Source organism: Dromiciops gliroides, chromosome 6 (assembly GCF_019393635.1).
Source record: "Dromiciops gliroides isolate mDroGli1 chromosome 6, mDroGli1.pri, whole genome shotgun sequence".
NCBI classification, from domain to species: domain Eukaryota; kingdom Metazoa; phylum Chordata; class Mammalia; order Microbiotheria; family Microbiotheriidae; genus Dromiciops; species Dromiciops gliroides.
Genome location: NC_057866.1, coordinates 84,719,278 through 84,746,752, shown reverse-complemented (window position 1 = coordinate 84,746,752; position 27,475 = coordinate 84,719,278). Strand labels below are relative to the sequence as shown.

At 36.6% G+C, this 27,475-nt stretch overlaps 1 protein-coding gene across 1 annotated transcript in view; it reads right to left on the bottom strand.

The window, feature by feature from the left end:
* Positions 1 to 762: 762 nt before the first annotated feature.
* Positions 763 to 27,475, bottom strand: part of CLNK (cytokine dependent hematopoietic cell linker) — a 216,025-nt gene continuing 189,312 nt past the window's right edge. The window contains exons 22-23 of the mRNA XM_043972224.1: positions 27,175 to 27,330; positions 763 to 1,998 (exon numbers count right to left, since the gene is read on the bottom strand). Coding sequence (XP_043828159.1) covers positions 1,855 to 1,998; positions 27,175 to 27,330 — 300 coding nt within the window. The 3' untranslated portion in view covers positions 763 to 1,854. The remainder of the gene's footprint in view (positions 1,999 to 27,174; positions 27,331 to 27,475) is intronic.

The following is a 27,475-nucleotide window of genomic DNA, read 5'->3' as shown; positions in this document are numbered from 1 at the left end:
ATCACCAAATATCTATCATATCTAAATCTTAGAGGCATGTTGTATGTGTGTGTGTGTGTGCACGTTACTTTTATAGGGCCTAAATGATGTAGTTTCTATGCTTGTTTCTGACAACATATACTTGTTTATTTATTTTTACTATTGCCTTGGCCTAGATGACTGCCACTCAAGCTTTATTTATTTATTTATATTATATTCCATCAAGGAATAAGAAGTTCTAGTTTAACCCTTCATTTTAATTCAATATCAATTTTTATGTTTTAGGTGTGCTTCTTGTATACAGCAAATTATTGTATTTTGTTTTCTCATCCATTTTGCCGCCATCTTCCTTTTTATAGCTAAGTTCATCCTACTGTATTTACAAACTCCAGGTGCTAGCCATCCTGCCTAATTTGGTATTCCCCATAATTGACATTCTATCACCCATCTCTGTGTCTCCCAGATCTGGAATGTACTCTCTCCTCATCTTATTGTTGTAGAATACTTAGTTTCCTCAAGGGTCCAACTCAAATGCTGTCACCTGTAGGAGGTCTCTCCTGATTCTCTTACATTACAGTCACAGTTGTGGTTGTTATTTGTCTTCTGTCTACCAAATCTTATTATAATTACTCTATTTTAAATCTATAATAAGTGAAAGAAAAGTCATGCAGGACACTGTGTTTGGTGTTAGGGATATAAATGAAAAGCAGAGGTAGTCCCTGCTCTCAAGGAACTCTCATTCTGTTGTATTTCATCTACAAGTTAGATGGACAGGTTCTCTTGTCCTTGGGGTACATCATCAAAGCAGGTGTTGATGTATATTTTTAAATGTGATTTCCACTGAGAAAACTGTATCTCTTCCTGATTTTGAAACTTATGACAGTGCCAACAACTTTAGTGGAGAAGGAGCTAGTTAGTTACCATCACCCTCAATTTTAGCCTGGACAAGATCTACATCATCAGAAGAGAGCTGGGGCCTTCAGTAGCTGTTGCGGCTCCAGTTTGATTCATGGACACTGGTCCATGGTGATTGACCTGCACCTCCTACAGAAGTATTCATCAGGTCCTATCTCCATAGGGTTTGATTTATAGGATAATGGCTTTGGAGAATAAACTAGAAGCAGTACCCGTGGTAGATGTCGGGGCAGCTCTCAATCCCAGGATTCTTGGTCTTACTTTCTTGTCGGGGGCAATTGATCATCACTTAGTAGTGATGAGGAAGGTGAATCTCTTCTTCACAGTGACTGCTGTCTTCAATAATGGCTGCAGGGGGCCAGACTGGAAGCAGAGGCAGTGGTTTACATTGTATAGGGCCCTTAGCTTTAAAGTCCTGAGCTAACTTTATTGGGATCTTGGGGGAGATTGTGCTGGTGGCTTGACTCTCCTGGTACATGCTTCCTCCTCCTTTCTCTTCTTCTGGGTGCTTTGCAACTTCAGCTAGACTGAATTGCCTGCTCCATAGGTAGAATAGTGTCATCAATGAGTGAGGATGGCTGGACTCTTCTAGGGGTTGCTTTCCCTGATCTGTATGTCTCAAAATCTACTTGTAGAGAGGGTTTTTGTAGATTTCTATCAGTAAGCTTTGAATCAAAGATGTTACTGAGTTCTGTATTCTTATTTCGACATCACCAAAACAGTAGAAATTTCTAAACCAAGAGTTTTAGATTATAATTCTTCATTCTCCAGTTTAATGGTTTTTGGATATTATGTATGCTGTTAAGGAGACATTTTCCGAGTACGTATTTCCAGTTCTTACTGGAGAATGTCCATCTTCCACTCATAATGAAATCAACTGGTCATTTTTTGAACTCTTTGCAGAATGTCATGGATACCAGATCTATTGAAATAAAGGTAAAACGAAGACCTCATTCCCTCTTAGGATGAATAGATTCTGTTGGGCGAGAGAGGCTGTTTGAGGTAGCAGTGCTCTCGGTGGGTTCCTGTTTGGTCTTTACCATCAATAAGCACAATTGGGAAGTATTTGTGGTACTCGATTATATCATTTACTGAGTCGAATTTCTGAAATACAAAAAAAAATCATTTAAAATTATTCATAATTACAAACCATGTCCAAGACAGGCCAAATGATTTAGTTTAGCAAATTCAACAAATACTTCAGGTTCTTGGAGAACTCAAGAGATATAAAGAACTGGACTGATATTTTGAATTTCCTTTAAAGTTAGATAGTGATTAAACATGGTCTCTGTGTGTTGAGGTCCAGCATAGATGGGTTGCTTAAATGAGGGAGGTAGAGGAAAATGTATCCATTGTTGAAGCTGATGACAACCAACTGAACCAATGTTAGTGCAGTCTATTCTTGAGAGAAGGAGAGGGCAAGAATTGCAGTCCCTAGTGGGCCTGTGTTGCTACATTAAAACCAAGCTGTCAAGTTGTACCTATATATATATATATATATATATATATATATATGTTGAGTTATTTTCATGTTTGAGTAGGAACTGTTTCGCATAGACCCTTCCCAGACTCTAGTACCAAGTACTAGGCAAGACATTTGAGATGCAGAAGTCAGTAAAAGGCTATCCAACATAAGACTTGTGTCAAAGATTCCAGGAGATTTTCTGAAGACAATAAGCAAAAGGTGAGGTGGAGACCACCCTAGCTCATTTTGCTTTGATACTTTAACTAGTTAAGAATTATCTCTATCAATCAATTACTTATAGGCCTTAGACTAAGTACTAAACACCCTTCCAACTGGGATGACATTATACAAGAATCAGGTTCAAAAAGTTGGCCACACCTGAAGGATCATTTTTAAATGATTAAACTGAGAAGGGATTGATTTCAGAAATTGGAGGAATTGTGTCTTTCTAGCACATACCTGGGGAAGAACTACCTGGGGGTGAAAACCCTTGGTCAAATCTCTTTCATTAAATCTTCTTCCCTCCCTTTCCCCTTTGGCAAGTGGAGATCCTTTCCACTCATGTTCTAGCATGAACTTGCAGTAGTATCTGCATTAGGAGCCAAGGATAGGCAGATGAAATTCACCAGGGAACTTCTTGAGCACACTACAAATGGGAGAAAAGGACTTGTAGTATCCCAGAACTATGAGTTCTCCCTTTGCTGCATGTGTTCTCTAAGGTTGAGCCCACTTTCCCCTGGATTCTCTAAATATTGGTGGGAGAATGTGTCACAGACTTTGGATGTTTTGTACTTATTTCTTATTATGACCTTTTAGTACTTAAGGCTACTTAACTTCTTTACTTAAGGTTGGATGACCAAATTGATTCTGAAGAGATAATCATGAAGGAAGCACACTGTTAGTGGTATAAGCAAGCTTATGACTTTAGAGAGATACCTCTTGTCCTTTAGGAATACCCCTGCAATGTAGAGAAGAGGGCAATGTATTAAAGTTTTGGGGACCTCATCAATAAGAGCCAAAGTTCTAAAGTTATCTGAGACCTTATGTGGGCTATTTTTTTTTTAACTAAGGAGAAGGATAAATAATGTTAGGTAGATTCCCTTTATTCATATGGGCCAGGTCAGAAATGAAGGTTTAAAGGAATCTAGACTGCCTGGGTCCTGTATTATCTGGAAGGACTATGGTCAAAAGATAGAACTGAAAGTCATTAAGTAATGTTACCTCTTGGACCATTCTGTCCAGTGAACTCTAAACTCAAATGTGACCCCCTTCTGAATAATCCTCCCAACTTTAGCTTGAATGCAGTTCAGTGTTCTTAGCATGTTATATTTCAGGGTACTATATCTTTTCTTGGCTGCTAGGTGGTACAGTGGATAAAGTGCTGGGCCTGGAGTCAGGAAGACTCATCTACTTGAGTTCAAATCCAGCCTCAGACAATTACTATCTGTGTGACCTTGGTCAAGTCATTTTGTTCATCCCTGTTCTTCATCTGTAAAATGAGCTGCAGAAGGAAATGGCAAATCATTCCAGTATCTTTGCCAAGAAAACCCCAAATGGGGTGACAAAAAGAGTAGGGCATGACTGGACAACAAACATTTTGTCTTTTCTAATGTCTCAAGCTCCCCAGAACCATAGAACTAACTAGGGTTCTTAACCACATGTGATCTTTTTCCTATTGGGTGCTAGACAATCAAAACTCATCCTTACCCTCAGGAGTAGAGAAAGGAGGGAATGACACAGGAAACCCATCTTTTCCCCCTAGTAGAATTACTTTTCCCTCTTGCCCCAGCCATCTGACTTAAGATACTGCCAGCCCAAGTTAACTACCAGCTTAGCAGGTTCCTTAAGAGCAAAGTAGTATGATAAAATGGAAACAACACTGGTTCTGGAATAAGAGGACCTGGTTTCAAATTCTGCCTTTGATATTTACTAAGTGTGTGAACTTGGGGCATGTAGGTGGCATAGTGGATAGAGCGCCAACCCTGGAATTAGTAAGAACTGAATTCAAATCCAGTCTTAGACACTTACTAGCTATGTGACCTTGGGCAAGGCCCTTCCCTTCTGTTTGTTTAGGTTTCTTCATTTGTAAAATGGGGGTAATAAGAGCATGTACCTCCCAAGGTGGTTATGAGGATCAAATGAGATAATTTAAGCACTAAGCACAATATCTGGCACATAGTAAGTGCTATATAAATATATAAGGGCCATCATCATCATCAAACCCACTTATTTTAATGTGTGTAGTGAAGTAGTTTCACTAGATGACTTCTGAATTTCCTTCTAACTCTAAATCTATAAACCTATGTGCAGAAGCAAAATATATAAGCTATTAATTGTTAACCAAAGCAAAATAGCCTATATGCAAATTCTACAATATAGATATCAGAAGACATTTTTATATATACAATTGAGAATTCAGTGAATAAAACTACTATTGTCTTAACCTTTGTGATTTACAGTAACTTCATTCTGGAAGACCTTGAAGCTGTATGATACTGACTTATGATTTAATATGAAAAAATCTAATTTAGATTTAAGTTCCTTTTCTATTTAATAAACATTTTACTCCTAAATTGTAGCTTTAATGTAAGAATCCAACAGGATGAGACTATTAATAGAACTTTCCATGAGAATTTTCGACAAGAGTATATAAGGCTCAGACTTTTGTTAAGGGGTACAGCTTGGTATAGTTGACAGGAATCCCTGTTGGGTGATCATCCTCCAAAGAGCTGTTTGAATATTTTCTAATAAAAATATTATTCCTAACAGAGCTGATAGTTAAACACAACACTGAATGACTTAGTTTATTTTCTTTGACACATGAAATGGATTAAGGAAAAATAAATTTTCAGCTGTTAAAACAAGCAGAGTCAGCTGTAAGAACAAACAGCAGAACTAGAGTTTAAGTTCTGGCTTTGCATCAATCTGCATGACTTTGGCCTCTTTTTTATCTCCTGATTTTTCATGACAATCTGTTGAAATAGGTAGTGTGATTATTATTATATACCTTTTTATAGATGAAGATACTCAGGCTCAGAAGGGAGATGTGTGTAAAGCATTTTCGAACTACAACAAATTTAGCATATGTTATCAACATTGTTGTTTTTTTATGGGTACTAAGAGGTTTTATATTCTTTGCCTAGTCAATACTACTATCTTTGTAGGTTTTACAACAGCTAAGTACAGTGGATCACCAATGGGCCTATAATACTTTTTATCAGAATAATGAAGAATTTCAGTACCACTCAATTCAAGTTAATTCAAAAAAGATTTATTATACATCTACTATTTTCAAGGCCTACTGTTAGGCAATAGGAATGTAAAGATAAAAAACAAACTGCATAGTCCCTGATCATAAAAAGCTTATTATGTAACATAAAGAATAAGACACAAGTATGATACAAAGTAGACTGAGTTAGGTACCAAGTATGGGGCTATACAAAGTGCTATGAGAAATAGGATAAACAAGATAGGATTTTTCAGCAGGAGTAAAATAAACCAACTTAATTGGAAAGTTAGACAAATTATATTCACAGCTTAGGTTCATAAAGTTCTTTTGTCTGATAGAGTCAAATGAATCAAAATTAATGATATAACACTCTTCACATGTGACCAGGCAAAGTGTTAAAGTCAAAATAAATATCTTGGGCATTGACCTGGGAATCAGAAGCTGAATCCTGATGATAGCTGTGTCAATATCTGATGGCTGAGTAAACTTAGGCATGTGATGAGATCCTTTCTGGGTCTCAGGTCTTTCATTCTTTGAATTGATAATCTCTTAAGACCTTTTTCACCTCTGAATTGCTAAAAGTTTGTCACTGTACTATAAAGTCACAGGGACTATGCCTATATGAAGTGCATAAAACAAGTCTGTTCTACCAAATAACGGGTTAATTTAGTGGAGGCAGAGTGTCAAATTAGTCAATCTTTAACAGAGATCAATAAACTACTGCAAAACAGTGTTTGGCTCATTTTTAACTTCGAAAACCAAGCATATTGTGTTTCTGTGATGAGATCCATTGTTCAAGATATACTTACCATAACAATCTGAAACTGTACTATAGAATCTGTACATTTGATGCATAGTCACCTCAGAATCAGAATAGAGTTGGAAGAGTTCTTAATGATCATCTTGCTTAATCTACGCCAAAAAATGTAATTTACAGGTGAATGAAGATTATTTTTTCAGATTATAATATGCAATTGGATGGATAACTTCTATTAGTATCAATCAATATGCATAACAGTATATGTTTATGTTTGTCCATCCAGCTATCTATCCTCTGTCTAATTTTGGACACAGTACAAATGGACAATGAGCTAGTCCCAAACTTGTTGAGGTGGAGAAAGGTGGGATAGATCATCTTTGGGAAATTACAAATGTTTTTAATTACCCCAACATCTCCCTAAAGCAAAGGTCTATTTTTTTAATGAGAGTTTTCTTTAATTGATCTAGTCTCCGAAGAGTTGAAGTTGAGAATAACCCAGAGAACAGGAAAGGCCTCTAATGTATTACAATCAAAGAATTATCAAGGAGATGAATTGTAAAGGATGTCATTTAGGAAATGTGATAAAAAAAAAAAAGAAAATGAATTGATCGTGTTGTGAGAGAAATAATTAATGGATACCTTGCATACTTCATTAATATCTTTGGGATATCAGAAAAATTTGAGGCAGAGCCCTAACAGCCAGACATGGATAAAAATCATCCTGATGGGCAACTATGAGTTGCAGTTTTCATCATTGGAGAGAATCCTCACATGAATAATAATAATCTGAATGCTTGAGTATTGGTAACCTAGAAGCATGAAAGAATGTAACCAAGATATTGGGACACTGGAAGCTATAGTATATGAGAAAATATTAAAGGAATTGAAGATATTTAAGATGGAGAAGAGGGGGAGGAGCATGATAGTTATCTTCATGCATTTGTTGATTTGTGGGATTAGCCTTGTCCTTGGCCTCAGTAAGCAAAAAAAGCATAATGTGTGAAAGTTTCTGACAGGCAAGTTTTACTTCTATGAGAAAAAGTTTTCTAACAATTTGATCTATATGAAAATAAAATGAGCTGCCACAGGAATTAGTGGTTTCCCCTTTAACTGGAGGCCCTTGATCAGAGGCTGGATCATCATTTGTCAGGGAAGAGATTAAGGAAATAAGGACAGAAATAAAAGCTCTAAAAGGAGAAATCACTAAATTTTATAAGTGTAGAGAATTTAGAATATAACAGATTAGAGGCTACTCAGTCGAATGCTCTCAACATTCTTCTCCAAACAACTTTAAAATAACACCTGGGATTAAATTTTGGTGTGGCAGAGTCAGCCAAAGGTCAAGGCAAAATATTTTTTCCAGACAGAGAAAACTTAGGAGGACAGTAGAAGTTTGTGGCATCAGGGTGGAGACCTGTCTGGAGCTTACACATCTGGCAACAGCAGCAGCAGCTTCAGGAATTCTTAGCCCAGAGATGGTAAAGGGGTCAGACAACTGGTCAGAAAGGAATTACAGGGAACCTTTTGCTGGCACTGATTGAAAACTCTTCCCCATATGCAGTTCTGGGTTGAAATTCCAGAACAGAGAGGAGCACTTGTGGTTGATCAAAAGAGAGCAGGGGCCAATTCCAAGGCAAAGATGAACACTAGCACTTGTGACTGCATGGGACTAAGGACCTTTCCTGGGTAAAGACCAGGACACAGACCAGGGGAGCAATGATCACACTTCTTCCAAGATCACACCACCTTGGAAGCACCAAAAACTTGCAGATCCTCAGAACTAGCTCTGAAAACACCAGCATGAAAAAGCCTGAAGTTTGGGATAGTGTTTCCCTAGATGATCAGAGCCCAACTTTATCATAAAGTTCAAAGTCAAGAAATAGGCTAGAAAATTAATAACAGCAACAAAAAAACTTGACTATAAAGAAGATACTACTGTGGCAGGGAAGACCAAGATATAAACACAGAAGAAGACAACAGTGTGAAAACAGCAAGAAACAAAGCCTCCAAGAAAATGCTAATTGGACTCAAGCCCAAAAAGAATATCCCAGAAGACTTACAGGGATAAAAATGATAGAGGAAAAATTGGGAAAAGAAATGAGAATGATGCAAGAAAATTATGAGAAGAAAATTAACAGCTTGGCAAAAGAGACACAAAAATACTGAAGAAAATAACACCTTAAAACAGAATTAACCAAATGGCAAAAGAGACATAAAAATTCACTGAAGAAAATAATACCTTAATAAGCAGAATTGCCAAAATAGAAAAGGAGGTACTACAAAATTTCACTGAAGAAAATAATTTCTTAAAAATTAGAATTGGGCAAGTGGAAGCTAATGACTCCATGAAATATGAAGAAACAATAAAACAAAGTCAAAAAATTAAAAGAAAAATAGATGAAAATATAAAATATCTCATCAGAAAAACAACTGACCTGGAAAATAGATAAAGAAGAGATATTTTAAGAATTATTGGATTACTTGAAAGCCATGATAAACAAAAAGAGCCTATATATCTTATAGTTATCAAGGAAAACTGCTCTGATAGCTTAGATCCAGAGAATAAAATAGAAATTGAAATAATCTACTGATTATATCTGAAAGAGATTCCAAAATGAAAACTCTCAGGATTATAGCCAAATTCCAGAACTCCCAGGTCAATAAGAAAATACTGCAAACAGCTAGAAAGAAAAAAAAAATTAGATCTCATGGAGCCACAGTCAGGATCACACAAGATTTAGTGGCTTTCAGAGGGTTTGGAATATGATATTCTGGAACACAAAAGAGCTAGGATTTCAACCAAGAATAAGCTACCCAGCAAAACTGATTGTAACACTTCAAGGGAAAAATGGATATTTAATAAACCACAGGACTAGGGGCAGCTAGGTGGCACAGTGGATAGAGCACTGGCCCTGGAATCAGGAGGACCTGAGTTCAAATCCAGCCTCAGACACTTAATACTTACTAGCTGTGTGTCGCTAGGCAAGTCACTTAACCCCAATTGCCTCACAAAAAAAGAATAAGTTAAAAGAATAGTAAAGGTGAAAGGTGGTACTTCTGCCAATAAAGGTGATTAAGAAGATATTGACAACTAATAAACCACAGGACTTTCAAGCATTCCTGATTTTAAAAAAAAAGCCAGAGCTGAATATAAGACCTGACATAAGACTCAAGAGTATTTTAAAGGGAAGGTACAAGTAACTCCTAAGAATTTTGAGGGCAGCTAGGTGGTGCAAGTGCATAGAATGCCAAACCTAGAGTCAGGAAGTCTTCCTGAGTTCACACCTCACCTCACCTCAGACACTTATCAGCTATGTGACTCTGGGCAAGTCACATAACCCTGTTTGCCTCCTCATCTATAAAATGAGCTAGAGAAGTAAATAGCAAACCACCCCAATATTTCTGCCCAAAAAACCCTCCAAATGGAGTCATGAAGGGTCAGGCATTACTGAAAAATGACTGAACAAATGAATGTTATCATTAGTATTAGGGCAGTTAAAATGAGTGTACATAGAGGGCATAGATAGGAGTCAATTAAGTTGTAATGATCTCAAAAAAAAAATGAAGGGGTAAGAAAGAGGTATGCTCTGGGAGAAGGGGGAAAGGAGAGTTAGAATATGGGAAAAGTTCTCACATAAAGGAGATGAGCAAGGAAGGGGGAAATGGGGGTGGGGTGGTAGGCAATGCTTGATTCTTACTCTCATCAGAATTGGTCCAAAGAGGGAAGTATACATCCATTCATTCATTCATCCATCCACCCACCTACCTACACATACACACATCCAGTCATATATAGAAATATAATTTACACAATAGGGAAATAGGAGGGGGGGAGGATAAGAGAAAGGGGAAGATGAAAAAAGAGAGGACAGATATTAAGGAAGGCAATAGTTAGAAGGCTTTTGAGGGGAGAGAGAGAAAAAAAACAATTTGTAGAGAGAAAAATACAGTAATCATAGTTATGAATGGGAATCAGATGAGCTTCCTCATAAAATAGAAGTGGATAGTAAAATGGTTGGAAACCAGAATCCAAAAATATTTTGTTTACAAGAGACACTTTAAACAGAAAGACAGAGAATTAGAGGGCTGGAGCAGAATCTAATATGCTTCAGCTTAAAAAAAAAAGGCAGGGGAAGCAATCATGATCTCAGACAAAGCAAAAGTAAAAATAGACCTAATTAAAAGATAATCAGCAAAATTACATTTGGTTAAAAGGTACCATAGATGAAGTAATATAGAATTTTTTTACAGCAAGCTTCTGATAAAGACCTCTTTTCTCAAATGTATACTGAGTATAAAGCTGAATCAAATTTATAAAGAGCCATTCTCTAATTGATAAATGGTCAAAGGATATAAACAGGCAGTTTTCAGAAGAAATCAAATTTAAAGTCATGAAAAAGTATTCACTATTGATTAGTGATAACTCTGAGGTACCACCTCACGCTTATTAGAGATGACAAATGCTAGAAGGGATGAAAGAAAAATAGGTACACTAATGAAATGTTAGTGGAATAATGAACTAGTCCAACCATTCTGGAGAACAATTTGAAACCAGGCCCACAGGGCTATAAAGCCATGCATACCTTTTGGTACAGCAAAACCACTACAAGGTCTATATCCCAGAAATCAAAGAAAAAGGAAAAGGACCCATGTTTACAAAAATAATTATAGCACTTCTTTTTTCTTGTGGTGGCATAGAATTGGAAATTGAGGGAATGACTGAACAAGTTGTGGCATATTTTTGTGAGAGAGTACTATTATGCTATAGGAAATGATGGGGTAAGTTTCAGAAAAAACATGGCAAGACCTATATGAACTGATACAAAGTGAAGTGAGGAGAAACGAGATCATTGTGCATAGCAAAAGTAATGTAATGATTATCAACTGTGAAACCCTTGGGTACTCTGATAAATACAGTGATCCAAAACAATTCCAAAAGATTCGTGATGACAAAATGCCATTCACTTCCACAGAGAGTAATGATGAATTCTGAGAATTAACTGAAATAAAATGTTCTCATTTTCTTTATTTTTCTTGCTGTTTAAAAGAAATATAGCTAATATGGAAATGTGATTTGCATTATTTCACGTATAGAATTGACATCATATTCTTTATCTTACCAGTGGGTATGGGAGGCAGTGGGTGGGAGATAAAGAATTTCAGACTCAAAATTTAAAAGAAAAAAAGTTTGAAATAAATAATAATTTTTTAAAAGAATAGGAAATTTAGAACACAAGGCAGTCATTTTTTCAAAACAAAAAGATCCTCTGAAAAGAAAAATGACAAAATTAGGTCACCAAAATGTAAAGACATAAAGGAAATTAAGCAAAATATATGATTTTATAAACACAGAAGAGCTCTACAAAACAAGAATATTCAACTTGAAGATGGAATGAAAGTAAATTAATCTAAATAGTATAGGTCTTTCAGAAATAAGGGGAAAACTTATGTAAATACCATACTTCAGGAAACCATACAGGAAAAATCCTCAGAAATGTTGGAAACAAGTGACAAAGAACAACTTAAGAGAATCCTGAGACCTATTACAGAAAGATACCCCAAATTTAACTCACCCAGAAGCATTTTAGTTAGACTTTTGGATTACACTGCCAGTCAACAGATGATACAGATAAACATCAAAGCCCTTTCACATTCTAAGGAAAATGACTCAGAATAACATAGATAAATTTTAATTACAGGAAATCAATAGAAAAATTAGAATATGATATTCTAAAAAGCAAATAATAACAGAAAAGTGGGGCAGCTAGGTCGCGCAGTAGATAGAGCACTGGCCCTGGATTCAGGAGAACCTGAGTTCAAATCCAGCCTCAGACACTTAATAATTACTAGCTGTGTGACCCTGGTCAAGTCACTTAACCCCAATTGCCTCTCTCTCTCTCTCTCTCTCTCTCTCTCTCTCTCTCTCTCTCTCTCTCTCTCTCTCTCTCTCTCTTTCTCTCTCTCTCTCTCTCTCTCTCACACACACACACACACACAAAAGAATAACAGAAAAGTAACATCTTACAAAGCTTTGAGAATAATCATTAATGAGGATAGTTAATTTATTTAGTAAAAGGGAAGAATTTGAGAATCTCCTTAAAAAGCACGGAGCAATGGGGCAGCTAGATGGCGCAGTGGATAAAGCACTGTCCTGGATTCAGGAGGACCTGAGTTCAAATCCGGCCTCAGACACTTGACACTTACTAGCTGTGTGACCCTGGGCAAGTCATTTAACCCCAATTGCCTCACCAAGAAAACAAAAGACAAATGAACAACAACAACAAAAAAAAAAGCATGGAGCAATAAGCAGAATACTCAGCTTGTAGATTTGTTAAAGTACAAATAAACAGGTTCAGATAGCACAGAAGGAAAAAAAAGTATGAAATGTTTTAATGTATTCAAAACTAGATAAGGTCAATGTGGTTGGGGTGTGTGTTTTTTCTCTTGTTTAAAAAAAACAGAATATCCACAACACATTGAGTGACCAGTGAAAGCATCTCAGAGCCAAAGAATCTAAGAAACAAGGAAAACACATGAGAGTAAAAAATGGTGAGAGTAGAAGGAAAATGTAAATTAATATTTCAGGGACAAAAGTTCTCATCCAGTAAATCAATATTCTTGGTGGGATAATACAGAGGAATTCTTTTTGGGTGGAAAGAGGGGAGAGGTAGGGACAGAGGAGTCTGAGGAAATAGTAGTCAGGACTTGAGAAGAAAAGTGGAGAATTATCCATTTCCCTCCCTCCAGTTGACATAGCAGGAAGATGGATAGATAAAGCTTATGTCACAGAGAGGGCAATGGTCTCACCATCTGAGAGGAGGTGCTGTGGACCCATCACAGGAGTAGACAGGGTTGAGATAGGAATATTACAATGATTTTTTTTTTTTTGTGGTGTGGTTGATTTTTGGGAGATTCTACCAGCTTGGCTTGTGGTTTTTGGGTCTACCTCCCACAAGAGCAAGGTGAGAAGTTGAGACTCTGGACGCATACCTGGGAGAAAGATTAACAGGGGCTATATAGGAGTCAAAATGGAGGACATGAAAAATTATAGGTAGGACAGCATCATCAGGGAATTTTGCTACAGTTGGATCTGAAGGAGTGAGGTAACTCCTTCACCAATGATTTCTAGTGAGAGAACCACACTGTAAAGAGAAGGGGTATGAAACTTTCCCACCCCCCAGGGTCATATGACCACCAAGAAATGGGCCTAGGTCTTTGGCCTTTTCATTTATTTCTTTTCTATTCTAGGTGCAGAATATGGAGTATACAATCTAAGCCAAGAGCATGAACAACAGGGATCTGGAAACCCAGGAATCCAGGTCAGATATTGCCCAGGAGCAACACCTTGAGGAACAAGGGCCTGGGACTGCAGCCCAGCAGAAAGAGCAGTGATGCTTGCTTTTGATGTGAACTTATTGGGAAATTAAACTTCAGTTGTGAGCCCAGTTCTTTCCCTGCCCCCTTATCATAACTCCAACCTGTTGTGAAAAATGTTTATACTTTGTTCTGGCTATATCTTTGAATTAAATATTCCTTTGTAAAAGCTATCTGATGTTAAGTGCTTATATGGAACTGGGCTAGTCACAGGGTCCTTAAAATTGGACAGGATGACAGCTATGAAGGGCTGTTGGCAGACACAAGGGACAAAGGTCCCTTCACCATATTGAGGAACCTGAAAGGGAGATGAAATAGATGTGGCCCGAAGAAAGTGGGGTCAGAATTGATCATGTTATACATTTATTGTTTCCTGGTGCTGCTTATTTCACATTGTATCAGTTCATATATGTTTTTCTATTCTTTTCTATATTCATTTTTGTCAGAGCACAGTCATGTTCCTTTGCATTAATGTACCACAATTTATTCCCTAATCACTGGGGGATCCTACTTTATTTCCAGTTCTTTAGTGTCACACACACAAAAAATGTAGTAGTAATGGTAGTGGTAGTAGTAGTAGTGGTGGTAGTGATAGTGGTGGTGGTGGCAGTAGTAGTAGTAGTAGTAGTAGTAGTAGTAGTAATAGTAGTAGTAGTAGTAGTAGTAGTAATCTTTAACCCTAGAGATAATTATAGGAGAAGGAAAACACAAAGAAAGCAAGATACTATGGATTCTGCTTATAGAACCCCACTAAATGAACTCTACTGTGTCTTTCATGAATTAATATTCTTATATCCTAGAAATTAGATTTATCAAAATATATTTCAAGGGGATAAAAAGATTGAGAAAGGGAAGCAGGGAGAAGATTTCCAGGTGCACTAATAGGTGAGTTGTTTAGATGTGGGAACACAACTTATGTCCACAAGAAGCTTCAGACCATATGGGAGAAACAGAACAAGAAAGGATCATGTAAATAAGTATTCTAGAAGGGGAAAGGAATAAGGAAGGAAGTGGAATGAAGACATTTCTTGGAAAGGGATATTATAAATTAATGGCACTGAAATTAATTAAGAATTGGATTAGTGTGTGTGTGTGTGTGTGTGTGTGTGTGTGTATACACGCGCACGCAAGCTAGCGCACCCAGGGGGGGGGGAAGGGGAGGGGGAGATTAAAGGAAGAGGGAGGAATTTGGTATCATTCAAGGGAGGAATTTGGTATCAGCCAAGAATGGGAAGTCGGCTGAAAGAGGACAAAATTAGGGTAAATTAAATTGTAGAGACTAAAGACAACATGAAAGCAAATGAGATAAATATTAAAAGTATTTAATGGGAAAAATATAAATTTAACATTGTCACCCTAAATATGAATGGATTAAATTTTCCAAAATTGGAAGAATGAATTTGTAAACTTGCTGCATTAAAAAATGCACATAAATCCTAAAGATAGATACCTACAGAATAAAAATGCAAGGATGAGAGGATAAAAGAAAATCTATTTTGTTTTAGACAACTCTTTAAAAACTGGTGATTCCTGATGAGGCAACAGTGAAAATTGATAATGTCAAAGAGAAACAAACAGAAAAAATATACTTATACATACTATATTGAATCAATAACTTTACGCATATTCACCAAATGGCACATTACCTATTAAAAGCATCTTACTAAAAGATAAGTTAGGCAATTTACAAAGAGATGTTTAAAATAATACAATAATACTAGTAAATGTTAATATTTTCTCTCAGAGCTGGATGAATCTAATCACAAAGAGGAAAATTGAAAGCGGAACGCATTGTTACAAAGATAATATTTGAATAATCTGTAATATCACAGTTCAGTATGGGAATATTAAAGAACACATGCATTTCCTAGCATCCCCTAGTACCTTTACAAAAATTGATCATTAGGCATATATAAGTCTAAAACAAATGTAAAAGAGTAAAACAATAAGTAACCTTTATAGAAAAGAAGATAATAAAATAATAAAAATGAATAAAACATAATAGGTATAAATGGAAACAGTAACAACATTCTGAATACTTGGTGGGTTAAAAAAATAGGAGCAAAATTATGAAAATGAGAATTATAGTGAGCCAACATGTTAAAATATATGGGATGCATTAAAAGTAGTTCTTAAAGGAAATTTTATCTCTGAAAAGATGTTAGCAATTTAGAAAAAAAATGACTAGTGAACTGAGTATGTAATTAAAACGACTAGAAATGAACATATTGTCTCTAACATAATTAATTAACCCTAAAACAAATGAAAAAATATGAAAAATTAGATAAGCAATAGACACTTGAAAATTTAAAAAAAGAACTGGTAAAATTGCTGATTTTTAAAGACTATGAAATTATTAGATAACTTGTTTTAAAAAAGAGAATAAATCAAACCACCAATATAAAAATGAACATAGTCAATTCACAAGAGCAAGTAAGAATAACTGTCAGTTGCTATTGTACATATGATGCATATATACCAACAAAATTAAAAATTCAAATGAAATAATTAGTATCTACAAAAATTGAGAACAAAAAGTAAGAGCTAAAAGAATTCAGTCACTTCAGAAGAAATTGAGTAAGCCAAAAATTAATTGCTAAAAGGGAAAAAGTATCACTGGGATAAATGTACTTACAAATGAATTCTATCAAATAGAGAACAATTGATACAGATGTTATTAGAATTATTCTAAAAAATAGAATGAGGTCCTATGCCAATGATAATGATGGTAGTGGTGGTAGTGACAGCAATTATGATGATGATAATGGAACTGGATATCTAAAACAAAATATTTACAGAATCTTTTGTTGATAGCAATAGAAAATCAGCTGTGTATGCTTTGATAGGGGAATTACTGAATAAATTATTGTACATAGTGTAATGAAATATCATATAGTAAGAAATTATGGATATGAAGAATTCAGAAAGACATTGAAATAATTACATGAAAAAATGGAAGATGAGAACAATATACACAATGGAAAGTTCACTAAAATGAAGCCAAGCTGAGTAATTTTTTTCCCTGGAGATCATAGGAACTTATAATGGAATATATCTCCCTCATATCAGAGAGATGGACTACAATGTTGCGTACATTGTCATATGCTGTCATTGTATCAATTGTTTTCCTTTGTTACAAGGGGGCCTTTATTTTGTTCCTGGGGTAGGGTGAGGGACATATCCAGAAATAATTTTGCCATTAAAATTTTTTTTTAAAGAGAGAATCTGGAACCCCTTCTGACATGGGGGTTGGGAAACTGGCCAACTAGCTATCAGGATGGACACACCTATAAAGTAGGGGGAGATTAAATTGTATAGCAAGAAAGTCAGGCCTGGATACTACCTGAGCTGAGAGACAGAGGTAACTCCAGAGGTCAGGACTATCATTCCAAAAGAAAACCTCCTGACTCTCAGGAAACTTTTCCCACCCCCAAAGCAAACTTTCTATTGGCAGGTGGTGGTCACCCCCTCTCTTGTCTATAAAAGCTTTTGCCTTTCTTCTGTTCAAGGAGATAATCTCTGAAACATCTCCTCTTGAGGGAATTCTTTGACTTCTCTATTGGTCTCTTTCTCTAGCACCCAAATAAAAGACTATTTTGTTCTAATTGAATTATGTGCAAGAGGTTTTAATTCTTTAAAGAGGAATACCTAAGGACCCCAACCTGTACCACCTATTTCCCCCTGACACCTTCTATGTCACTGGAGAAGGTCTTTTCTGTACAATTACTGTTTTGGAGTGATTGACTCTTTTGGAGGATTGACAAATATATGTTGGGTTTCATTATGAAGAGTAAGTAAGTATGAATTAAAGTAAATTGTTATTCAAAATCTAAAGCAAGAGCCTGGGGAAAAACATATGAACTAATACAAGGTGAAGTGATCAGAACCAAAGAACTACTTAAACACTAACAATATTGTAAATACAAATACTTTTGAAAGACTTCAGAAATCTGATCAATGTGAAAATCAACCATGATTCTGAGCACTGATGATACCCACTTCCTTACAGAGTTGTGATGGCCTCAGGGTGCAGAATGAGACATATTTTTGGGATATAATCAATGTGGGAAATTGTTCTGCTTGACTATGATCATTTGTTACAAGAGGGTTTTTTTAAAATGGGGGTGTGAAGATGGTAGCTATTGAAACAGATTTCAAGTCATTAAAAAATAAGAATCTGGGGCAGCTAGGTGGCGCAGTGGATAGAGCACTGGCCCTGGATTCAGGAGGACCTGAGTTCAAATCCGGCCTCAGACACTTAACACTTACTAGCTGTGTGACCCTGGGCAAGTCACTTAACCCCAATTGCCTCACACCAAAAAAAAAAAAAAGAATCTAATGTCAGTGGAGTTATTTAGGAATATAGGAGATATATTATACAGTAAAGCCTCTGCATTCAGGAACCTCTCAAGAAGTATATGAGACACTGACTTCCAGGGCAGAGCCAAGATGGTAGAGGAAAGGCAGTGAGCTCTTGAACTCATGACATGATCACTCCAAAAAACATCCAAGTAATGCCATAGGACAATGCCTGGAGCAGCAAAACACACAGAAGAATGTGCTAAAAATCATCTTCTAACCAACAATGGCTTGGAAGGTCAGAAGGAGGGAGCTGCTGTGCTGAGACAGGAGTGAAGCCCAACCCCACAGTCACCCTGACACAGATCCAGTCCCAGGAAGGCCTCACCAGAGAAGGAGACCCCCAGAGCCACTGAATCAGCTGAAGCACCAGTGTCATCTGGAACTAAGCTCACAGTCTAGTGAGAGGGCTGAACCCTTGGAAGGGGGGAGACTACAGGGGTCTAGGCTTATGCTGAGGCAGAACTTGGATTTTTCACCCCTGCTGAGAACCAGGGGGCGGGCTTGAGTAGCAGTGGCCCAGGTCGGGGAGGGGCACAAGCTCATCAGCTGACAACCACAACACACAAAGTTGGTTGATTAGCAAGTTGGTCTGGGGTCATCTAAGGACCAGGGAACAGGCCAGGTGAGAGAAAAACCTGATCCTCCTTAAATCATACCACCTGGGACTTCTGAAGCTTGGGATACTGCAGCCTGGAAACAGTGCCCCACTTTAAGGAGCTAAAAGTCAAATAAAAGAAAGGCAAGATGAGTAGACAGAGAAAGGTGAGGACCATAGAAGGTTTCTTCAGTGACAAGGAAGATCGAGGTGCACCCTCAGAGGAAGATGTCAATGTCAGGGCTCCTATATCTAAAGCTTCCAAGAAAAATATTGGTCTCAGGCCAAAAGGGACTTTGAAGTTAAAGTTAGAAAAGTAGAGGAAAAAATGGAAAGAGAAATGAGGGTGATGCAGGAAAGACATGAGAAAAAAGTCAACATGTTGAAAAGTCAAATTGGCCAAATGGAAAAGGAGGTACAAAAGCTCTCTGATGAAAATAATTTCCTAAGAATTAGGATTGAACAAATGGAAGCTAGTAACTTTATGAGAAAGCAAGACACAATAAAGCAAATCCAAATGAATAATAAATAGAGAGCAATGTGAAATATCTTCTGGGAAAAACTGCTGACCTGGAAAATAGGTCCAGGAGAGATAATCTGAAAATTATTGGTCTTCCTGAAAACCATGATCAAGGAAAGAGCTTAGACATATTCTGAGGGAAAATTCCCCTGATATTCTAGAAGCAGAAGATAACATAGAAATTGAAAGAATCTACTGATCACCTCCAGAAAGAGATACCAAAAGGAAAACTACTAGGAATATTATAGCCAAATTCTGGAGCTCTCAGGTCAAGGAGAAAATATAGCAAGCTGCCAAAAAGAAAGAATTCAAGTACTGTGGAGCCCCAGTCAGGATAGCACAAGATCTAGCAGCTTCTACATTAAAGGACTGGAGGGCATGGAATGTGATATTTGAGAGGGCAAAGGAATTGGGATTACAGCCAAGAATTGCCTACCCAGCAAAATTGAGCATATTCTTTCAGAGGAAAAAATGGAACTTTAATGAAAAAGAAGACTTTCAGGTATTAGTGATGAAAAGGCCTGAACTGAATGGCAAATTTGACTTTCAGATACAAGACCCTAGAGAACCATAAAAAATTGGAATTGGGGGACATACCTAGGGTCATACAGTAGGTGACTGTCTTGTGTCTGAGGCTGGGTTTTGGCTAGGATCCCCCTGCGTCTAGGGTGGATGCTTTGTCCACTGTGTCACCTAGCTGCCCCGTGATGACATCTTTAGGGTTAAATTGAGGGGTGAGGGGAATGCACTGGGGGAGGGGGAAGGGCAGAGATGAAATCCTACATGAAAGAAACAGGAAAAGGCTTATGGAGTGGAGGAAGAGATGGGGGAGGGGCAGGGCAGTAAATGAATTTTACACTCATCAGAAAAGGCTCAAAGACCTTAAGCTCATCAAAGCTGCCTCAAGGAGGGACTAACACACACACTCAACTGGGTGGAGTAATCTATTTAATCTGGGCAGTAAATAAACCTAACACTCATCAGAATTGGCTCAAGGAGGGAATAACATACGCACTCAATTGGGTGGAGTAATCTCTCTAACCCTGTAGGAAAAAAGGAGGGGAAGGGGATAAAGAGAGAGGGGCAAAAGAAAGAAGGGCAAATTTGGGGAGGAGACAGACAGAAGCAAATCCCTTTTGAAGAGGGATAGGATGAAAGAAGATGGATAATAGAATAAATATCATGGGGAAGGGAATAGGATGGAAAGGAAACAGTTAACAATAGTAATCATGAAGAATAGAAAAGGGGGAAAAATTATAAAAAAAAATATTTATAGCAACTCTTTGTGGTGGCTAAGAATTGAGAATCAAGGGATTGTCCATCAATTGAGGAATAAGGGAAGAAGCTGTGGTGTATGATTGTGGTGGAATGGTCTTGTGCTATAGGAAATGACAAGTAGGATGATCCCAGAAAAACCTGGAAAGACTCATGAATTGATGTACAGTGAAGTGAGCAGAGCTGGGAGGACATTGTGCATAGTGACAGCAGTATTGTTTGATGAGCAATTTTGAATGACTTAACTACTCTCAGCAATGCAATGATCCAAGACAATCCCAAGGGACTAATGACAAACCTTACTATCCACTCCCATAGAAAGAACTGATAAAAAGAGCACTTGTGGATTGTACATATATAACCTGGTTGTAGATTGTACATATATAACCTGGTTGCTATCTTTTGGAGAGGGGAGGAAAGGGAGGGTGGGAGGGAGAAAAATTTGGGACTCTAAATCTCATGAAAATGAATGTTGAAAATTACCCTTACAAGTAACTGGAAAAAATAAAATAAATGTTTGTTGTTGAGGAAAAAAATAAATGGTAACTCCTAAAAAATTTTTAAAAAAGTATATGAGACAATCCATACAGCTGTGTATTTCAAATAGTAAAGAATTCATGAATTTAAGTGCCTCCTTTTGTCATTGTTTTAACTACTTCCATTCAATAAATTGTGTAGTAATGTCTTGAATTTTTCACATCCTTCACTACCTTCTCAAACTGATTATCATTTAGTATTTTCTTAATGACTCAGAGGCACAAATTATGAATTTCACTTCTTATATGTGGATGTAATATAGCAACAGCCATTCCAAACTATTTAACCTGTGTACATTTTATCATACATTCAACAGTTCCAGGTTTCTGGGCATTTTTAGTTCTTGTATCTGCTTCATTTATATATATATATATATATATATATATATATATATATATATATATATATATATATATATATATATATATATATATATATATTTGTTCACTTTCCAGCTATCAGTTATCACTTTTTTCTGAAGCCAGTGTAATTGCTCAAAGTAGCCCTTCTTTCCCTTGACCTCTTCTAATTCTAATCTTTTGGAGGCTTAGAAGCCAGATAACCAAAATAGAACTGTATCCAAAATAAGTAAGCTTTCCTGTGAGTAGAGCCTATGAATTTTACCCCATGCATTTTTTTGTGGGGCAATGAGGGTTAAGTGACTTGCCCAGGGTCACACAGCTAGTAAGTGTCAAGTATCTGAGGCCAGATTTGAACTCAGGTCCTCCTGAATCCAGGGCTTGTGCTTTATCCACTGTACCACCTAACAGCCTCTTGGATAACTGAATTCTAGGTGAGGTACTAGTTTAGTTATAAATCTATAGAAAAGATATTCTAAGGCAGCATGGTAAAAAGAGATGATTGTTCATCTAGGATCAGTAGATCTTTGGTTTGAGTCTTTATTCTGACATTACTTGTGTTGCTTTGGATAAGGTGCTTAACTTCCACAACATCAGTTGTCTGATTCATAGTATATAGGTAATAATAATGCCCTGCTTACCCCCAGAGGATTGTTGGGAAGCTCAAATGAGATAAAAGATGTGAGAATGCATTTGTAGAATACTTTACCATAATAATACTTTGAAAAATTAAGGGATTAGTGGGAAAGAAATTAAGACCTTAACATTTCTACAATTAACTTCTAGTTATAAACAACCCAACTTTTCTTTTTATTATTTTTTGGTTTTCAAATGTGAAAGTAAAATGGAAAAATGAAACTTTTCGTGCATAACCCATTAAAAATATGTTTACCCATAAGTGGTATTAATCTTTGTGGAAGGCATGACTACTTTACATTCTAATCCTTGTTTTCTCTAGAATGTCATGACACAATGAATTCAATATTAATTGTTTTTAATATTCTACTAAATGTAGGGTATTTTATATGAATGAATAATCTTAACAGGAAACAGAAGCCAAGAATAGTACAATTAATCATTTTGTCATTTTCTATTATTTCTCTCTAGTGGTGGGCAAGAAGATGAAATTTTAACCTAAAGAGACATTAATAAAAGAAGAATTTAATAATAATCTCTTTCTAAGAAAAAAAATGATTTCAAGTGGATAGCAAATGTCATGCTGATATTAGGTATTAGATCTTAAAGGCTGGTTAAATTTTTTGTGTTTGCCTTTTGGGGGCAATTTTTCATTTATTGCCAAGAAGATTAATAACCTTTGTAGACACACACACACATCTTGAAGTTCATTAACATGCTTTTGACACAGCCTTTTACTTGATAAATTAAATTATAATAAATGAATAAACATATATAAAATGAAATGATAATAAATCCACAGCTATTTTCCTCATTAGTTATATCCCATTTATCCAACCAAAGGAGCTAGGATTCAAGTCAAGTCAAATCAAGTAAATTTGATAAGACACAATCTCTAGCCATCCTTAATGAGAGTTATAGTTGATGAAGTCAAATAAAAGCCAAATATACAAACTATTAATAGGGCAAAATATATTTATTTGGTCATCTGAATTTTTAGCTGTTTCCCCCAACTCTGTGCCATAAGTAAATTTGAAAAGCATGCCAAATATTCATCCAAACAATTTATTATTTCTCTAATCTCTCACATAATTTTCCATTCTGACTTTCAGCTCTGATAGTTTGTGTTCTAAGTTCTATCATCCATTCAAGCTATCATTTTAATGTTAAATGTTCTTAAGCCTTGTAGAGCACTGACATTTCATATTTTAAGGTCCATCTAGCTGTGGTATTCAATGTCCCATGTTTTAAAGTAACTTCTACAATTCTATAATTCTATGGTTGTTCATTTGGCATCAGTCTCACAGAATAGGCTGGTACCCTGAACATTTTCATCTTTTAAAAAACAAACAACTCCCAAAGCAGTGGTTAATGGTGATAGTCACCATTGAAATGAAAAAATAATTTTAATTTAAAAAATTAACACACTGATCTCAAACTTAGCACAGTATTTACCACCCAATTCGATATCTTAACACCTAACTGGGTACTCTTTAAATAGAATAGATGTTCAATAAAAAGTTATTGAATGAATGTATTTAATAAATGGTTTGCAATTAGTTTTATAATCCCCACATGCCAGTTAGCAGTGGGCTAGGCATGCTTATTCATTGTTTATCTGGTTCAGTTGTGGACTCTTCATGATCCTATTTGGGGTTTTCTTGGCAAAGAAGTGGTTTGCTATTTCCTTCTCCAGCTCATTTAATAGATGAGGAAACTGAGGCAAACAGGGTTAAATGACTTGCCCAGGGTCACACAGATAGTAAGTGTCTGAGACTGGATTTCAACTCAGGTCCTTCTGACTTGAGGTGCAGCACTCTATTCACTGAACCACCCAGCTACCCGGGTGTTTTACATATTTACCTTAATACTACTTTCTGTTGCTTACAACCTTTGTGACTTTAAATATATCATTTAACCTCCTTTTGCTTCAGTTTCTTTATCTGTAAAATGAGGGATCAGACAAGATGGTCTTTGAAGTTATTTTCTATGAGTATATAGGTATGTTTAATGCATTTAAAAAACTAATGATTTCTTCAGTATTTCCTCCATTGGTGCAAATTGCAACCTCTATGTCTTTCAATGGACAGCCTTCATGAGTTGTTAATAGTACCTTCCCTCTCCACATACCAAAAAAAAAAAAAATATATCACCCAGTGGCCACATTTCTAGTGGAGAGTCTCTCCAAACTTAGCTAGATTGGCTTGATCCTGTCACTGGGTTCTTTCTTGAAACCTTTACACTGGGATATTTCTGAACCTTTATAGCTTGGTAAAATCTGTCAGCACTTGTGCTTTGGAAGCAAATTCTTTGAATGGAGAAGGGAAAGGAAAGAAGGGAAGAAACATTTATTAAGCACCTACTATTCACTAGGGACTGTGCTAAGTACTTTACAAATATTATCTCATTTGATCCTCACAACAATCTTGTGAGTTAGATTATCATTTACATTTTACAGTTGAAGAAATGGAAATAAAGGTTAAATGACTTGCCTAAGGTTAGTAAGCATCTGAAGATGGATTTGAATCCAGGTCTTCTTGGCTCTAGATCTATCACTCCATCTACCGTACCACTTAGCTAAGAATGTTAAAAGTAAAGAACCTTTATTTTATTTTGTAGATGAAGAAACCAAAACTTGAATAGGAGAGTAACTTGCCTAAGGCCAAACATCTTGTCAGTCACAGAGTCAAGACTCAAACCTACTGGCCTCAGAGAGTTGATGCTTACTGGCTGTGTGACCCTGGGCAAGTCACTTAACCCTCATTGCCTCACAAAAACAACAACAAACAACAACAACAACAAAATAAAAAAAAACACACCCCCAAAACAAGAAACAAAGGAGCTAAATTGCACCTGCTAAAGACAGAGATAACTCCGGGACACCACCCTTCATTCCATTCTCCCCTCCACCCCTCCCTTGAGGAGATAATCCTATTAGGTTGTGACTGCTGCCAAAGTGTTGCCCGGGGAGGGAGATAACTCCAGAAATCAGAACTGCCCCTCACCAGACTGCTTCCAAGCCACCCCCCAATAAGAGACATTTCACAGGTGATCTCACCATCTATACCCTATAAAAGGTAGAGGAGAAAAAAGTTCTAGTTTCCTCCTGGCCAGGTTCTCTTGTACTGAATAAAATTGTTCTTTTATCTCTAATCAGGACATACACAAGAGTGTAATTCTTTACAGAGAAAATCCTAAGGATCCACCACAATTTCCCCACAACACTTATACACCGTGTTTTCTACTATACCATTTCAATACTGAAGTGTACTTTGACAGAAAAGGGCCTTGCCTGGAACACCATTCCTCCTCAATTCAGCCTGGATTCCCTTAAACCCCAATTAAAATCTCATCTTTTTCAGTCTTTCATAATCTCTCTTGATTCCAGTGCCTTCTCTCTGTTAATTATTTCCTGTTTATCCTGTAGAGAATTTGCTCTGTGTACATTTGTTTGCATGTTGTCTCCCCATTAGATGATAAGATAGTTAAGGGTAGGGGTTGCCTTTTGTCTCTTTTTTTATCCCCAATGTTTAGCACAGTGCCTAGCATATAATAGGCACTTAAATGTCTTCTTTAATCCTTTACTAATTGCTATAGAAATGCTATTGGGAACTTAAATTTGCATTTATTTGAATAGCCCCTTTTTAAAAAAAAATTGCATTTATTTGAAAGGAAGAAATATTTCACTCAAGCTGGTTAAAAGCAATACAAAGGAACACTGACCATACTTATAATCCTTAAATAGATGACCTTGGGTAAATCATTCTTCATCTCTGATCTTCAGTTTCCTTCTCAAGAAAAGGAGGAGTTTAGACAAGATGATTTCTAAAGTCTTTTCTAGCTCTAACATTTAGTGTCCCAAAGTTTCTTCCAGTTCTTATATTCTATGTGCCAAATTCTAAAATCCCTTCCAACTGTGAGAAAATAATGGAATTTGCTAAACCCCAAAGGCCCCAGATTGATTTGGACTGATTAGATAGACTGAGAGTGATTGACTTTGCTCATAAACCCATTTAAAGTTAATTCAATGAAAGCCACATCTGGCTGACTCCCAAGAGGGAGTGTTCTCAGAGGCTGTGGACTATGACATCAACACGAGACCACCCTCAAGTCCAGTGAACCAATGGATTTGGATGATGCTGACCAATCAGCTTGAAACAGTGTGTAAGGACTGCTTCTTCCAGGGGACCCAGGAAGTGCTGTGGCCTTTCTCTCAGTCTGTTGCTGGAACAAGCTGGTGATGGCAGAAGACTTGGGAGAAGAAGGAGGCCAGGCTGAACTCTTATCTCTCCTCTAGGGTAGATAGGCTTTCTTATCTTTCTGAACTCCATGTGTTCTCTCTTTACTTTTTAATAAATGCTTAATGCCCAGAGACTCGTGCTAAAGCTTCTAATTTATAAGTAAACCCTAGCTAGCTTTCCCTATACTCTGGACAAAAAATAGGCTTCCACACAACTCAAACACTCTCTGTTTTATGTTTCAGGTATGGTTCTGTTACAGTGTTATTCCATATTCCACTATGTTCTAAAGTTCTTTCCATCTTTAATATTCTATTGTCTTTGTTTCAAAGGAGATTCCTTCAAATCATTTTTCCTTTGAGATTTCTTCCCATTTAAGATTGAGTTATCTTGTATGCAAATAGTTGTTTCCATATTGTTTCCCCCTTTAGAATCTGAATTCCTTGAGGACAGGGACCATGGTTTTGCCTTTCTTTGTATCCTCAGTTCTTAACATAGTACCTGGAACATAGTAAGTGCTTAATAAATGCTGATGACTGACTGACTTCTACCATTTTGTGATTCAGAAATGCTAGAAACTTTTACAATTTTCCTCGGGGGTGGGGGGGTGGGGGGGTAGTAAGTTGAAATTCTATGGTTGCTTAGGAAATGTTCTCCTAGATTTCATTTCCATGGGAGAATCATTGAGTCTCAGTGAAAATACTTGATAGTTCTCTAATTAAATTAAAAAAAACCTTTAGACTTGTAAGTGATAAGTAAATTTGATCAGTGTTTTAAATATCACAATGTAGACATTTAAACCACAACCTTCATCATGGCAATAAATTGTATACTTAGGGAGAACCATTGTTCTCTATTAGTTGAAAATACAAAAGGATAAAAGGCATCAAATGAGTACCCACACAGGAGCTAAGATGCTATTCTACTCACATTATCTCCTCTGAGTCCTGTCCCAAGGGCAAACTGCTGACTCCTCTCCAGGAAACGGATCTTAATGTTATACACTTTTTTCCTATGAAACACCACCAAAACATAGGGTTCAGCCACTGACTTCTTGGAGCCATCTCGGACCAGGAAGGTCCCATCCTGAAGCAAAGGAATGATAATGTCAGTTCTCTAGTGGTGCCATATTCCTAACATTTAAAAATCTGGTCTTGCCTTCTAAAGGACTAAAGAAACCTGGTCATTTCTCAATTAGAAAACCATATCTAAAATGTATATGATAGTAATG